This window comes from Hemiscyllium ocellatum, chromosome 31, assembly GCF_020745735.1.
Source record: "Hemiscyllium ocellatum isolate sHemOce1 chromosome 31, sHemOce1.pat.X.cur, whole genome shotgun sequence".
Classification (NCBI taxonomy): domain Eukaryota; kingdom Metazoa; phylum Chordata; class Chondrichthyes; order Orectolobiformes; family Hemiscylliidae; genus Hemiscyllium; species Hemiscyllium ocellatum.
The window spans coordinates 49,286,506-49,304,006 of NC_083431.1; the positions used below are offsets into that span (position 1 = coordinate 49,286,506).

The 17,501-nt window shown below is 41.9% G+C and overlaps 1 protein-coding gene across 1 annotated transcript in view; it reads left to right on the top strand.

Annotated features, from left to right (window-relative positions):
• Positions 1–17,501, top strand: part of rfc2 (replication factor C (activator 1) 2) — a 47,243-nt gene that overhangs the window by 8,485 nt on the left and 21,257 nt on the right. The window contains exons 3-4 of the mRNA XM_060848354.1: positions 11,145–11,186; positions 16,749–16,855. Of these exons, the coding sequence (XP_060704337.1) occupies positions 11,145–11,186; positions 16,749–16,855 (149 nt within the window). The remainder of the gene's footprint in view (positions 1–11,144; positions 11,187–16,748; positions 16,856–17,501) is intronic.

Below are 17,501 nucleotides of genomic sequence, written 5' to 3' on the forward strand. Positions count from 1 at the left end.
CATTTTTGGACTGTGGGAGGAAATCGGAGCACCCGGAGGAAACCCACGCAGACACAGGGAGAGCGTGCAAACTCCACACAGTCAGTCGCCTGAGGTGGGAATTGAACCCTGGTCTCTGGTGTTGTGAGGCAGCAGTGCTAACCACTGTGCCGCTAACTCTCTCTATTCTTCCTGTGACTCCATGCATAATTTCCCTCCTTTATCTTTGAGTGGGCCTACTCTTTCTACATACATAAAAATTCTTGGGATTCTCCTTAACCCTTTTACTAAAGACATGACCCTCACCTGGCTCTTTTTAGTCTTCCTAATCCCATGTTTATGTTCCTTCCTAATTTCTCAATAGACCTCAATGGCTTCATCAGTTCGGAGCTGCCTCAATCTATCGTATGCTTCCTTGCTCCTTTTGTCTAAGCTTACAATTTCCCTTTGTTCCTGAATCCTGCCATTCATGGTCCTGCACTTTAATCAAATGATCTTTAAAAGCCTCCCACATGCCAGATTTCGATTTGCCCTCAAATAACTGCTCTCAATTAACATTCCCCAGTTCCTGTCTAATTTGGATGTAATTGGCCCTTGCCCAATCAAGCACCCTCACCTGAGGGCCACGCTTGTCCTTCTCGATGACTACTTGAAAAGTTATGGTCACTAAGCCTAAAATGCTGACCGACTGAAACACTGATCACCTGTCCTGGCTCATTCCCTCATACTAAGTCTGGCATGGCTGCCTCTGGTTCGATTGAATCAAAAAACCCACCTGTACACATCTACAAATTGCTCTCCACCAGAGCCCCTGGCTGTCAGGGAGTGCTAGTCAGTAAGAGGAAAGTTGAAGTTACCCAGCACAACTACCCTGTGCTTTTCACATCTTTCCCTCATCAGACTATGTATTTGCTCCTCTGTCTTCTGTGGGCTATTGGGAGGTCTATAGAAAACTCCCAACATTATGATTTCATGTTGTCAACTTTCAAGCCTTTTTGTTTAATTATATAGTGAGGAAATGAAATTTATTTCTCCACCCTAGCACGTCTGTATACTTAAAAATTACAAATTGATCTCCTGAAGGAATCTGAGTGTAGTAGAAGGCAGGAGAATAGGATTGAGAAATTAGCCATGGATTGAGTGGTAGAGTATCTCAATGAGTTAAATGGCCTATAATCTGCTTCTATATCTTATGGTCTTAGTGTCTTACACCAGAATGTAATTGGCTCACAACAATTTATTGTCTCAAGTTTCCCATGTTGAGCTAATAAATGAGGTTTTAATCTGCCTGGAAAAGAAGTAACAAAGAAGATTGATGAAGGCAGAGCAGTAGATGTGATCTATATTGACTCCAGTAAGGCGTTCGACAGGGTTCCCCATGGGAGACTGATTAGCAAGTTTAGATTTCATGGAATACAGGGAGAACTAGCCATTTGGATACAGGACTGACTCAAAGGTAGAAGACAGGGTGGCGGTGGAGGGTTGTTTTTCAGAGTGGAGGCCTGTGGCCAATGGAGTGCCACAAGGATCGGTGCTGAATCCTCTACTTTTTGTCATTACCTAAATGATTTGGATGTGAGCATAAGAGGTACAGTTAGTAAGTTTGCAGATGACACCAAAATTGGAGGTGTAGTGGATAGCGAAGAGGGTTACCTCAGATTACAACAGAGTCTGGACCAGATGGGCGAATGGACTGAGAAGTGGCAGATGGAGTTTAATTCAGATAAATGCGAGGTGCTGCATTTTGGGAAAGCAAATCTTAGCAGGACTTATACACTTAATGGTAAGGTCCTCGGGAGTGTTGCTGAACAAAGAGACCTTGGGAGTGCAGGTTCATAGCTCCTTGAAAGTGGAGTCGCAGGCAGATAGGATAGTGAAGAAGATGTTTGGTATGCTTTCCTTTCTTGGCCAGAGTACTGAGTACAGGAGTTGGAAGGTCATATTGCAGCTGTACAGGACATTGGTTAGGCCTTGGTTGGAATATTGCATGCAATCCTGGTCTCCTTCCTATCAGAAAGATGTTGTTAAACTTGAAAAAGTTCAGAAAAGGTTTACAAGAACGTTGCCAGGTTTGGAGGATCTGAGCTCCAGGGAGAGGCTGAACAGGCTGGAGCTGTTTTCCCTGGAGCATCGGAGGCTGAGAGGTGACCTTATAGAGTTTTACAAAATTATGAGGGGCACGGATAGGATAAATAGACAGACTTTTCCCTGGGGTCGGGGAGTCCAGAACTAGAGGGCGTCCGTTTAGGGTGAGAGGAGAAAGATATAAAAGATACCTAAGAGGCAACTTCTTCACGCAGAGGGTAGTACATGTATGGAATGAGCTGCCAGAGGATGTAGTGGAGGCTGGTACGATTGCAACATTTAAGAGGCATTTGGATGGGTATATGAATAGGAAGGGTTTGGAGGGATATGGGCCGGGTGCTGGTAGGTGGGGCTAGATTGGGTTGGGATATCTGGTCAGCATGGATTGGACCGAAGGGTCTGTTTCCATGCTGTACATCTCTATGACTCTAACTGCTGAGTATGCACAGCAGACTTTTTTGTTAATCTGAAAGCTTTAAGTGTCAACTGAATAGGTAATAAACATTATGGATTTAGTTTTGGTTATTGAATACTTAATTCTTTAGTGGAAGATTCTGACTATTGACATACCAGCTGGAGATGTTTTGTGAGTTGAAAAATACGTGTCTGAAGGAAGATGTAATGGGTGATGAGTACTGTTATCCGAGATCAGATACTGTACCTGTTCAAGTCAAACTGTACTGCTGTGAATAACTACTAAGGGAAAGATCTTGTAACCCACCTATATCAAAGGGGTACACAATGTGAATGATTTGTTTTATCTTACTCATGGGAATGATCGTTTATTAACCGAAATCAGTTTGCACCTGGATATATGGTGGAAAGAATTTAAAGTTTTCTGGTGTCACTTAAGCTTTATCAGAGACTGTCATATTCTTTGCTTGGGGAAGGGTGCTCTTTGGTTTAATAGAGATAAATTTGACTTTTGATGATATAATTGATGTTGCTTCTCTCTTTTCGTTCTGAACTGGAAAAATTTATCAATTTAGCTTCTAATTTCACCTGCCTTCATCTTTACCTGATCCATTTCCAACTCGTCACTTCCCTTCCTCGACATTTCTGGGGATAGGCTGGGCATCAGTATACACAACAAACCCACCAACTCCCACGGTTTTCTTGATTTATACATCTTCATGCCCTGTTTCCTGTAAGAACTCCATCCTGGTTCTTCCCGTTTCTGGAAGTTTGTTTTTATTATTTAAAAAATATAATAATCTATTTTGTACTTAACCTTTTTTTTCAGAAAAGTAAAGTACTGGAGACCTAAACACAGCTGGAGGCCCTTGCCTTAACTTTAAAGACAAGAAATATTCAATGCTATTCACCATTCACTCCCATCGCTGTTGCGAATGTCCCAAGTTGGCTTCTTGATCCATTTGCAATGACCTCCCTCTCCTCCTCCTCACACTCACACTCACACACTCTCTCTCTCTCTCTCTCTCTCTCTCTCTCTCTCTCTCACTCACACTCACTCTCTCACACTCACCCACAGATAACAGGATCCCTCTGTGCTTTAATGTCTTGGAATCTCTCTCCATTTAAATAATAGAGTATCTTTTGATCCTTCATACCAAAGTATGTGACCTACCTGAAATTCCAACTGACATTTTTTTTCTGTTCACTCACTCAACCTTTTTATATTCCCTTGAAGATTCCTTATTTCCTTGTGCTTTCCCACCTATTGTGCAGTTAGCAAATTTGGAGACATTACATGTTGCCCCCTCCCCCAAGTATGAATAGCAAATTTGAGACCTTGAAGAAGATTTCTCACTCGTGTTGTGGATCAAGTTGTTGGTTTGCTCGCTGAGCTGGTGGGTTTTCAAACGTTTCATCACTGTGCTAGGTAATATCAGTCTGAATGCCAGGCCTTTAGGAATTCCCCCTTGTGTCTTTGTTTGGCCCATCCCAGGATGGATGTGCTATCCCAGTCGAACTGGTATCCAGCTTCATTTGTGTGTATGGATGCCTGTGATGCTTGATCATGTCTTTTGGTGACTAGTTGGTACTCAGGTATCCTGGTGGCTAGTTTCCCGTAGGTTTGTCCGATTTATAATGTTTGTTGCAGTCCTTGCAGGTTGTTTTATATATTATGTTCACTCTGCTGGCTATGGATACAGAGTCCTTTTAAATTGTCAGCAGTTGGTGTTTCACAAAACCTTGTTCATGCTATTTGATTGTGTTAAGCTTTACGAAATGTCCTGCCATGTCTTCCTTACTAATGGACTCTAACATTTTCCCAATGCCAGATGTTAGGTAAACAGTTTTCTGCTTTCTATCACCTTCCCTTCTATAACAGGGGTGTCACATTAGCAGTTTTCCAATCTGCTGGAGCATTCCCAGAATCCTAAAAGTTCTGAAATATTTTGACCACTGTCTCTCCACTATCTCTGCAGCCACTCCTTTAAAGTACTTGGATGTAGACCATAAAGTTCTGGCAACTTATCTGTCTTTAGTCTGCCTAGTTATCAGACATTTGTTCCTCGTGGTAGAGACCATTAAAGGATCAACCCTTTCATTGCTTCCTTGTTCAACTGATATCTTTAGAACATTAATAGCAACCTTCTCTGAAGAATGATGCAAAATTTTCCCTGTTCCTTGTTACCCATTCCCCAGCCACATCCTTTTTAGATACTTTCCTATATATCCATAGAAACTCTTAGTATTTTCTGTTTATATTTGCCAATTTAAATTCACTGATTCCTTTTGGAAAAACAACAACTGAATACTCTAACCTACCACTTTTTTTTGTCACTTTGTATGTCTTAAGATTTTGGGTTAGATATTGACCTTGACTGCCTTTGTTTATCACAGGTGATTCGTCCTCCTTAAGAGACCTTTTTGACTGAAAAAGTTTTACTGAGTGTTATGAAATAGCTTCTTAAATATCTGTCAGTGCAACTTAGTCTGTTTATCTAGCGTGCTTTAGACTACTTTCTTCATACATTTGCAGTTATTTAAATTGAGGACCCTGGTTTGAGACCTGAGTTGCGCTCCCTCAAACTGGAGTAGTGTGGTGCTGGAAAAGCACAGCAGGTCGGGCAGCATCTGAGGAGCAGGCGAATCGACATTTTGGGCATAAGCCCTTCATCGTTCATTGCTGATGAAGGGCTTATGCCCAAAACATCGTTGCTCTTATTCCTCAGATATTGCCTCACCTGTTGTGCTTTTCTAGCGCCACACTCTCTACTCTGACCGCAGCATCTGCACTCTTCACTTCCTCCTAGATCTCTTATTCGACCTAGCTCATTACACATTACTAAATGTAAAATAGCCTGTTGTCAGGTAAGTTGCACAACATACTTTTCTAAAAGGGTAATCTCTGATGCACTCATCCTCACTGTTACCCTTTCCAATCTGACTTGTCCATTCAAAATGCAGATTAAAATCATCAATGATAACTGTATTGCTTTTCTTGTATTCCTTCACTATTTCCCAATTTATACTGTGTCCTACAGTGAGGCATCTATTCAGGGGTTTATAAACAGCTCCCACCCATTACTTCTTTCCCTTGTTATTGCTTATTGCCATCAAAATTAATTTACTCATTGCACTGATGAGTATTTATTAACCCTACCTATTTTTCCAGAATATTGAATATCCTTGATTGGGGTTTCAGTCCTGGTGACCTTGCAACCATTTCTCTAATGCTAAGAAGTCAAACTCATGAACATTGATGGTGCTTTCAATTCCTCTATCTTGATGCAAGTGCTGCACTCATTCAACATCTTAAGCTTTGACTTTTTAGCATTATAACTTCTGGTTCTAATCTGTCTTTTTGTGCTTATATTTTCTGCCCTTTCCTGTCACACTGAATATCATTCAATTCTTTATTACTCTGCACCTCTGGCTCTCACATTTCTTTTGATTTTTAAAACTTAGATTTAATTGGTCCAGCCATTCCCTCAACTAATTAACTTAAAGCCCTATCCACAATCTTTAGTTGTATGAATTACCAAGGCCAACATGGTTCAAACGAATAAATCAAATTTATGGATGCTGGAAACCTGAAACAAAAACAGTTTGCTGGAGAAGCTCAGCGGGTCTGCTAGGATTTGGAGAGAAAGCCAAGTTAACATTTCATGTTGAGTGACTTATGTTCAGAACATTCCAGATTCTGATCTCTATTCCAGAAATCATCTCTCTCTGTCTCTCTCTCTCTCGACTGTCTGTCTCTCTCTCTCTCTCTCTCGACTGTCTCTCTCTCTCTCTCGACTCTCTCTCTCTCTCTCTCGACTGTCTCTCTCTCTCTCTCGACTGTCTGTCTCTCTGTCTCTCTCTCTCTCTCTCTCGACTGTCTGTCTCTCTCTCTCTCTCTCTCGACTGTCTCTCTCTCTCTCTCTCGACTGTCTCTCTCTCTCTCTCTCTCGACTGTCTCTCTCTCTCTTTCTCTTTCCCTCGCCCATTCTCTCTCTCGTCCCCTCTCTCATTATCTCCTCTACAGTGTTTTTCTCTCTCTCTCTGTCTCTCCCTCACCCTTCTCTCCCTTGCCCCCCCTCTCTCTCCCTGCTCTTTCACTGTCTGTCCACCATCTCTCACTCTCTGTTCCCCTCCTTCCTTCTCTCTTCTCATCACCCTCTGTTTCTGATTGACTGAATCTCTCTCACTCCTGTCCCTCCCTCTGGCTTCTATGATGAAGCCAGTTTTGTATCCATCTAACCAGCTCACCCTGGATCCCATGAGACTCCTTTTGTGTCAGCCTGCCGTGAGGGACCTTATCAAATGCTTTACTAAACCCAGTAGACAATATCCACTATCCTTTACTCGTCAATCATTCTTGTCACCTCCTGCAAACTACTCAAATCAATTTGGCGAGACGTGACCTTCCTCTCTCAAACCCATTAACAAGTCCATTCCCTTCCAAATGTGAATAAATTGTCTCTCAGTAGCTTCTTCAACAGCTTCCCCATCACTGACATTGTCATTGTGCATTGTAGAAAGTCAGAAATATAAGAAGTTTAAATTGTCAATTTGGTAAATTTTAGCTAGCTCCTTATTACTGCATGACTAGGATAGAACATATTAATGAAGCTTATTGTATTTTGGGCAATGTCAGAAGTCTGATGACACCAACTTATACTCCAACGGGTTTATTTGAAATTACAAGCTTTTGGAGCATTGCCCGTCCATCAGATGGAGAGAGAAGCACACAGGCATAGAATTTATAACGTTAACAATCAAACAGCACCAGGTTATAGTCCAACAGGTTTATTTGGAAGTAATCCCTTTCGAAGCACTGCTCCATCATCAGGTAGTTGTTGAGTGGGATCATAAGAGACACAATTTATAGCAAAAGTTCAGTGTCACGCAATTGAAATGATATATTGAACAAACCTAGATTGCTGATAAGTCTCCCATCTTTTAGAATGGGTTGCAGGTTTCGATTCACTCATATGTAAATCCCAGAACCTTTTTCAAGTCGCATTCTTGAGATAATACAAGGTCTTTTTTTTTAAAAAAAACTGACACCTCAGCTCAGACAATGCATTAAAGGTGTGAGGTTAGAGTCTGTCTGTATCCCAATCTTGAGTCAGACTGGTTCTGTTTCCAAAGTAAGAATTTATAAAATGCTACATGGATTGACTGCCTGCAGAATGTGTGCTTTTTTGAGCAAAACAATGTATCTGCAAATATTCTGCAAATCGAAATTCACCTCATAGACTTTTCGATGTGCGTGAGAGAGAGTTTGTTTCTCTGTTTGCACATGCTTGGTAAAGTGTGTGAGATGGAGTACAGTGGTAAAAGCCTGTGAGAGGGTGGGGAGGTGTGTGTGTCTATGTGAGTGTGAGAGCATTTGGTGTAGTGGGGTCACCTGTAGTGTGACATGAACTTAAGGTCCTATTTGAACCCATCCTCATGGGCTCCGAACTTAGCTATCATCCTCTGCTCAGTCATTCTGCATTGTTATATATCCCAAAGTCTGCCTTGGAGGATGGTCACCCAAAGATATGAGGCTAAATGTCCCAGACCACTGGAGAGTTCCGCAACTGGGAGGGAACACCCTTGTCTGGCCATTGTTGCATGGTGTCTATTCATTCATTGTCATATCTTCTGCTTATTCTCGCCAACATACCATGCCTCAGAGCATCCTTGAAGGAAGCATATGTCCGGTATAGACAGGGTAGATCAAGTGAATCCTTAGAAGAATAAAAAGGAAGTAGGACTATACTTAAGATGGAAATCAGGAGGGCAAAAAGGGGACATGAGATAGCGTTGGCAAATAGAATTAAGGAGAATCCAAAGGTTGTTTACAAATATATTAAGGACAAAAGGGGTAACTAGGGAGAGAATAAGGCCCCTCAAAGATCAGCAAGGCTGCCTTTGTATGGAGCCACAGAAAATGGGGGAGATACTAAATGAGTATTTTGCATCAGTATTTATTGTGGAAAAGGATATGGAAGATATAGACTGTAGGGAAATAGATGGTGACATCTTGCAAAATGTCCAAGTTGCAGAGGAGGAAATGCTGGATGTCTTGAAACAGTTAATGGTGGATAAATCCCCAAGACCTGATCAGGTGTACCCGAGAACTCTGGGAAACTAGAGAAGTGATTGCTGGGCCTCTTGCTGAGGTATTTGTATCATTGATAGTCACAGGTGAGATGCCGGAAGACTGGAGGTTGGCAAACGTGGTGCTACTGTTTAAGAAGGGCGGTAAAGACAAGCCAGGGAACTATAGACCGGTGAGCCTCACCTCAGTGGTGGGCAAGTTGTTGGAGAGGGTCCTGAGAGATAGGATGTACATGTAGTTGGAAAGGCAAGGACTGATTAGGGATAATCAACGTGGCTTTGTGCATGGGAAATCTCACAAACTTGATGTAATCTCTTCAAAAGACTCAAAAGAAGATTGATGAGGGCAGAGCAGTGGATGAGATCCAGATGGACTTCAGTAATGCGTTCAACAAGGTTCCCCATGGGATACTGATGAGCAAGGTTAGATCTCATGGAATAAAGGGAGAACTAGCCATTTGGATACAGAACTGGCTCAAAGGTAGAAGACAGAGGGTGGTGGTGGAGGGTTGTTTTTCAGTCTGGATGCCTGTGACCAGTGGCGTGCCACAAGGATCGATGCTGGGTCCTCTGCTTTTTTTTCATTTACATAAATGATTTGGATGCGGGCATAAGAGGTACAGTTAGTAAGTTTGCAGATGACACCAAAATTGAAGGTGTAGTGCACAGCGAAGAGGATTGCCTCCGATTACAACAGGGTCTGGACCAGATGGGCCAATGGGCTGAGAAGTGGCAGATGGAGTTTAATTCAGATAAATGCGAGGTGCTGCATTTTGGGAAAGCAAATCTTAGCAGGACTTATACACTTAATGGTAAGGTCCTCGGGAGTGTTGCTGAACAAAGAGACCTTGGGAGTGCAGGTTCATAGCTCCTTGAAAGTGGAGTCGCAGGCAGATAGGATAGTGAAGAAGGCGTTTGGTATGCTTTCCTTTATTGTCAGAGTATTGAATACAAGAGTCGGGAGGTCATGTTGCGGCTATTCAGGACATTGGTTAGGCCACTGTTGGAATATTGCATGCGATTCTGGTCTTCTTCCTATCGGAAAGATGTTGTGAAACTTGAAAGGGTTCAGGAAAGATTTACAACAATGTTGCCAGGGTTGGAGGATCTGAGCTATAGGGAGAGGCTGAACAGGCTGGGGCTGTTTTCCCTGGAGTGTCGGAGGCTGAGAGGTGACCTTATAAAGGTTTACAGAATTGAGGGGCATGGATCGTATAAATAGACAAAGTCTTTTCCCTTTGATTGGGGAGTCCAGAACGAGTGAGAGGGGAAAGATATAAAAGTGGTCTAAGGGGCAACTTTTTCACACAGAGGGTGGTACGTGTATGGAATGAGCTGCCAGAGGAAGTGGTGGAGGCTGGTACAATTGCAACATTCAAGAGGCATTTGGATGGGTGTATGAATAGGAAGGATATGGGCCAGGTGCTGGCAGGTGGGACTTGATTGGGTTGGGATATCTGCTCGGCATGGACGGGTTGGACTGAAGGATCTGTTTCCATGCTGTACATCTCTGACTCTATGTGAAAAAGACCACCTTGGCTGAGTCATATGAGTACCTACTGCGCACATGATGGGTGGTGTCCGCATATTTGCAGAATTGTATTTGATGAAGGAGCAGCACTTCGAAAGCTAGTGTTTCCAAATAAACCTGTTGGACTATAACCTGGTTTTTAACTTCGCCCATCCCAGTCCAACATTGGCTCCTCCATATCACAGTATTTATAGACCGAGATCAATGGGCAGAGATATCAAAAGATCATGCAAATGGAATGAGTGGGGTGTCAACAGGCTGACTGCTAGGTCTCTGCAGGTGATGAAAAGTGCCAGATGGTGTGAGTCAAGTATCAGTAGCTGAAATACAAGTGAAACAATGACACATAATTCAATTACATGTGGCAGAAAGATTGCTACAAAAAATTAAAAATCAAGTGGTGCTGGAGACAAACCAAATGACTGGAATAACATAATGGGCATAAGAACCGCATGCTGATCGACTGAGCAAGGAAGAGAGTTAGACTCTAACACTTGGTTACAGTGCAGTATCAATTGTTGATACAAGCTGCCTCCAACTTGAGGGGGATATTAACCAAGTGTGTGATGCTGGAAAAGTGCTGCAAGTCAGGCAGCATCCAAGAAATAGGAGAATTGTCATTTCAGCCATAAGCCCTTCATCAGGAATCTGCATGGTAAACAATTAATATATAACTTCTCAAATTTATAACCCAAAATCTGACTGATTTCTTTTTATTCGTAGAACACAGCCACAGTCTCCAATGAGGTTTTGTAGATTTGAACAGTAATAGTTATCTGCTTCCCCATCTAAACTGAATAATGAATAGTTCTGATGATGTCTACACCATTAATGGCACCTGGGCTATGTCTTTCAGTGTAATATTGTGTCTTTACTGAAAAATAAAACTTTTAAATGAAAAGTTAGATACATACATTTCCTCAGGAATATTATAGTAGTCCCACATTTTGTGATTCTGTACTTACAAGTCAGGTCACCTTTTGAATGTTCAAGTACAGACTGGCTACAAATACTCATGTGATTTCATTGTTGTCTTTAACAGGTGTTCGCAAGGGAGGGAAATGTACCCAACATCATAATTGCAGTGAGTATGAATCACTACCCATGCCAGCACCTATTTAATTATCTTACCGGAATGTGTCATAGTAACATACTGATATATTTCCAGATCCTGCAACTTTGTTAGTCCGCAAAAGATTGATGTGGTCATTATACAGAGGACACAGCGGGAAGTATTTCATTCGTATAATCGAATGCTAGATAACACTGTTAGCCAAGCATTGAGGTCTTGCGGTCTTGTTTGGATAATCCAAAATTCGGTTAATCAAATGCAGGATAATTGAGATTCCTCTGTATCCTGTTTAATCTGAAACATATTAATGCCTGATGTTTTCCTAAGAACAGAACCTCAAAAATATCATTTTAAGCTGTAAAGCTAAAACTATTTTTACTGATTATCTTCTCTGCTGTTAGATGAGTTAAAGGGAAAAATTGATGTATACTAACTTACTGTTGCTGCCCTTTCATATTTTACCAGTGACAATTGATCAATGTTCCTTGATCTGAATGAGGTATTATGGCTACACTATGGCTAATGATCTGGGGAATCCTGCCACGGCAGATGGTGGAATTTACATTAAATAATAAAAGATCTACTGATGACCATGAAACTGTTGTCACTAGTCAAACAGTTGAGTTTCTCTGATAAGTTCTTTGCCTAGTCTGGCTTAGATGGAACTCCAGACTCTCAGCAATGTGATTGACTCTCAGTTGCCCTCTGAAATAGCCTGGCAAGCCATTCAGTTGTATCAATCACCATGAAGTCTCAAACAAAACCGGATGGGTTACTTGGCATTGACCTGGGCAGTAGAAAGCACAATGGCAGAAATAGCCCTGTTGACCCAGCAAAGTATTTATTGCTAACATCTAGTAGCTAGTGCCAAAATTGGGAGAGCTGTCTTACAGATGAGCCAAGCAACAGTATGGCAGTCATATTCATAGAATCATACATTACAGAAAATGACAAAGACATCACTAACCCTGGATATTCCTACTCTGGTGAGACAGACTCAGCAGAGATGGTGGCACTGTAGTATACGGTGAGAGGGAGTTGCCCTGAGAGTCCACAGCATTGACTCTGGACCCCATGAAGTCTCATAGCTTCAGGTTAAATACGGGCAAGGAAACTTCCTACCGATTACCATGTATGAAACTCCCTCAGGATGGTGAATTGGTACCCCTCCATGTTGAAGAACACTTGGAATCACAGGGGATGGCAAGGGCACAAAATGTAGTCTGGGTGGAAAATTTCAATGTCCACCACTGAGTGACTCGACAGCAGCACAGCTGATTGTGTCCTAAAGGGCCCAATAGAAAGTGAAGACTGCAGATGCTGGAGATCAGAGTGGTGTGTGTCGTGCTGGAAAAGCACAGAAGGTCAGGCAGCATCCGGGGCAAATGTTTGAAGGGCTTATGCCTAAAACATCAATTCTCCTGCTCCTCGGATGCTGCCTGACCGGCTGTGCTTTTCCAGCACCCCAAACTCCATTCCTAAAGTACATAAACTGGGTCTACAGCAGGTAGTGAAGGAACCAACAAAAAAGAAAAACATAATTGACCTCATCCTTTCCAATCTGCCAGCTGCAGGTGCATCTGTCCATGACCATATCAGTACCAATGGCATCTGCACAATCCTTGTGGAGATAAAGTCCTGCCTTTGTATGTGCTCAATGGGACAGACTTGGAAGAGATCTATCAACTCAAGACTGGGCATGCATGAGGCATTGTAGGCTGGATTCCAGTACAACCTGTAATATCAGATATGCCCAGCATATCTTCCACTCGACCATTACCATCAAGCCAGGGGATCAACCCTAGTTCAATGGAGAGTGCAGGAGGGCATTCTAGGAGCGGCACCAGACATGCCTGAAAATGAGATGGTCACCTTGTGAAGCCACCAAGCAAGACTACTTGCACACAATCCTGTTGAAGGGATTATGCCTGAAATGTCAATTCTCCTGCTGTTTGGATGCTGCCTGACTTGCTGTGCTTTTCCAGCGCCACACCTTTTGACTGTGACTCTACAGAATCTGCAGTCCTCACTTTCTTTAAAACTACTTGCATGCCAACACAATAAGCAGCAAGTGATCTACAGAGCTAAACAGTCCCACAGCCAGTGCATCAGATCTAACCTCTGCAGTTCTGCCACATTGAGTCGCAAATGGTGGTAGACGATTAAACAATTCACTGGAAAAGGAGGGTCTACAAATATCCCATCCTCAATGATGGAAGAGCTCAGCACACTAGTGCAAAAGCTAAGGCTAAAACATTCACACAATCTTCAGCTAAAAGTGCCAAGGGAATGATCCATCTCTGCCTCCTGCAGTGGTCTCCAGTGTTACAGATACCAGTTATCAGTCAATTCAGTTCACTCCACATGATATCAAGAAACAGTTGGAGACACTGGATACTAAGGCTACAGGCCCTGACAACATTCTGGCAATAGCACTTAGGATTTGTGCTCCAGAGCTTGCTGAACCCCTAGCCAAACTCTTCCAGTCCTGGTACCTACCAACCAATGTGGAAAATTGCCCAAGTGTGTCCTGTACCTAAAAAGCAGGACAAATCCAATCCAGCCATTCCTGCCCCATCAGTCTACTCTTGATCATCAGTAAAATAATGGAAGGTGTCATTAATAGTGCTATCAAGCAGCACCTGCTCAGCAATAATCTGCTCAGTAACACCAGTTTGGGTTCTGCCAGGGCCAGTCAATTCCTGATCTTATTTACTGTCTTAGTTCAAAATGGGCAAAAGAACTTAATTTCAGAGCTGAGGTGAATGAGACAGCCCTTGACGTCAAGACTGCGTTCAACCAAGTGTGGTATCAAGAAGTCATAGCAAAACTGGAATTGGGGCAAACTCTCTGTTGGTTGAAGTCATGTCTGACACATAAGAAGATGACTGAGGTTGTTGGTCAGTCATTTAGCTCCAGGACATCTCTGCAAAAATTCCTCAGGGGAGTATCCTCAGCCCAATCTTCTACTGCTTGATCAATAACCTTCTCTTCATCATAAGGTCAGAAGTGAGGATGTTTGCCAATTTATTGCATAATGTTTACCACCATTCTTGACAACTCAGATACTGAAGCAGTCCATGTTCAAATGCAACAAGATCTGAACAATACCCAGGCTTGGGCTGGCACGTGACAAGTAGTAATCGCACCACACAAATGCCAGGCAATGACCATCACTATCTTACCACCACGCCTTGACATTCAGAGGTGTTATCATCACTGAATCCCGCACTGTCAACATCCTGGCGTTTATCATTGATCAGAAACTCAACTGGACCTGTTACTAAACATGGTGGTTACAAGCGCAAGTCAGAGGTTAGGAATACTGTGGCAAATTACACCCTACCTAACTGCCCAAAGTTTGTCCACCATCTACAAGTCAGAAGTGTGGTGGAATACTCCTCATTTGCATGGATGAGTACAGCTCCAAACGACAGTCAAGAAGCTTGGCATCATCCAGGACATAGCCACTGGCTTGATTGGCATAACATGCTATCACACCCTCCACTACTGACGCTCAGTAGCAGCAGTGTTTACTCTCTGCAAAATGTACTGCAGACATTCAAAAAAAAATCTTCAGACAGCACTTTCCAAACCCATGGCCACTTCTGTCCAGGACATAGGCAGCAGATATATGGGAACGCCACCACCTTCAAGTTCCTCTCCATGTCATTCAGCATCCTGACTTGGAAATATTGGCATTCCTTCACTGTCAGTGGGTCAAAATGGTGGAATTTATCCTAAAAGGCATTGTGGGTCAAACTACAGCAGTTCAAGAAATAAATATGCATCAGCCAGCTATGCCCGCATCCCACAAATTAATTTTTAAAAATTGTACAATGGCTTCATCTGTGCTTATTGAGTAGGCGAGATTCCTATACTTTGACTTTATGCCACTTTCCCATTGATTAGGAATTTTAATCTCCACTATTTGTTTCAAAAGTAATGCAAAATTTGCCAGAAACAACATTTGAGGGAGACCTCACTGAATTCAATCCATGATAACTATTTTTCTCCCCACCCAGATTGGATGTAAGTTTCATCTTTATGGTGGTGTAAAGCTTTAATCACCTATATCTAAATGCTAGAAAGATGAACTATTATTTTAATCACTTCATAGAATCATACAGCACAGAAGCATATCCTTTAAGTCCAATCAGTCCATGCTGATATAATCCCAAATTTAACCAGTCCCACCTGCCTGTGCTTGGCCCACATCCCTCCAAACATTTCTTCTTATTCATGTACTTAACTAAACTTCTTTTAAATGTTGTAACTGTAGCTGTATCCATCATTTTCTCTCTAAATTCATTCCACACATGAACCACTTTGTATAAAAAATATAATCGACCCCATGTCTTTTTTTAAGATCTCTCTTCTTTCACTTTAAAAATATGTCCCCTAGTCTTGAAATCCCCCTACCTCAGGGAAAAGGCACCTGCCATTCACCTTGTCTATGCCCTTCATGATTTTACAAACCTCGAAGGTCACCTTTCAACCTCCTACGCTCCAGTCGAAAAATGTCCCAGCCTTTCCTTATGACTCAAACTGTCCATTCCTGGCAACGTTCTGGTAAATCTTTCTACAGCTTAATAATATCCTTCCTATAACAGGATGACCAGAACCAACACTGTACTTCAGAAGAGGCCTCACCACTGAGTTGCAATTAGGTATAGGAAATAAAGGAATTCGGGGAAAGGTAGCACGGAGTGGGGGGGATTATGAACAGAAAGAAAACATGTAAAATACTTTCCAGGTCAGGGAAAAAACACACTAATGTTTAGTTTGATTTCATACATGATGTCAAAATTCAGTGTTGATATTCATGGGAAATCATTGACTTCTTCAAGATCGTTGTGTTTGACTGTTAACGCAGTCCCTTCAAGTTGTCATTGGTAACTTAATTTGACCAACCTCAACTGTTTGCCATTCATAGAAGGTGAAGGCATTTAAATTCCCCAAAAAAATCTGGAATTGAAAGCCACTCTTGGTAATAGGCACTGTGATATGGGGAAGCGTAAGCACAAATAAGAATAATCCATTCAATATACTATGGCAGATTCTCCTACTTAGTGTCTCGTTCTCACCTTTCTCCCCATATCCTTTGACCCTTTAGTCTTTGTTTCTGCATCTTTCTTGAAAGTCTTCAAAACACATACTTTTTATGAAATGTTTGTAAAAACTCACCTAGTTCACTAATGTCCTTTTGGAAAGGAAATCTGCCATCCTTACTTGTGACTCCAGACTCTCAGCAATGTGGTTAACTCTTAACTGCTCTCTGACATGATCAGCAAACTACTCAAGGGCAGTTAGGGGTGGGCAATAACTGTTGGCCTTACCCACAAAATTTATATTTATCAAATTGTCCTCTGATCATTTAGCAGATGGACATTAGTTGGTTTATGGAAAATCAACCGCATTGCCATAAACTACGCAACCACTCAATGATGTTTTGTCCCATTGATGTACAGAAAAGATAACTACACAGTTGAAATGAACTATAAGATGCAATTTAACAAAATATAACAAATGAGAGATAGTGTCTTTAAAAGCTAATGGCTTATTTTTGTTAAGGGTCCACCTGGCACTGGAAAAACCACGAGCATCCTGTGCTTAGCACGTGCATTGTTGGGACCTGCACTGAAAGATGCTGTTCTTGAGCTCAATGCCTCAAATGACCGGTAAGATGCAGGGTATTTTGCATTGTTTCTTACTATGCCTCTAAAAGAGATCAGAGTAATATTATTCACCTGGGATTGAATTTTAGAGTATGGTGATTCCTGGGGAAAAAGAAAGAAAAATACTTTCTGGTATATCATTCATGACCATTCGTGACATCATCTTCCATACAGAATATTTTTTAAAACTTTTCAATAATTGCAATGGGGTTCTTGGGGATTAGCACACCAACTGTTGCCTTCACTATGTATTGCTTTCCCTTTTTGTAAAGTTAATACCGATTCTCTGAAGGTGCCAACCTTCCTAAGGCAGAGTTGCATTCTAATCCATAATCTCTTTTCCAGTAAGTGAACAAATGTGACTGCACTTTTCTGATGGCAAAACCATCAGTTGAGCAAATGTTGCTGCTACTATTTGTATTTAAAAGTACAAATTAAAGCAAGTGCAGCAAACATTGGCTTTTGATTGTAACCGTAGCTGAAAAAGAAAGTGCATTATCTTGGAAACAGCTGCCCTCTTGTTGTGTTGGGCTGTTGCGAAATATAATCTTGCACAATATGTTGTATTCTAAAATAGCATTTCCCAATGTTTTGTTCTTAATCCCCACCTGACCTTTTTGTTGCCTCAGTCAGGCCTGATTATTGGAAC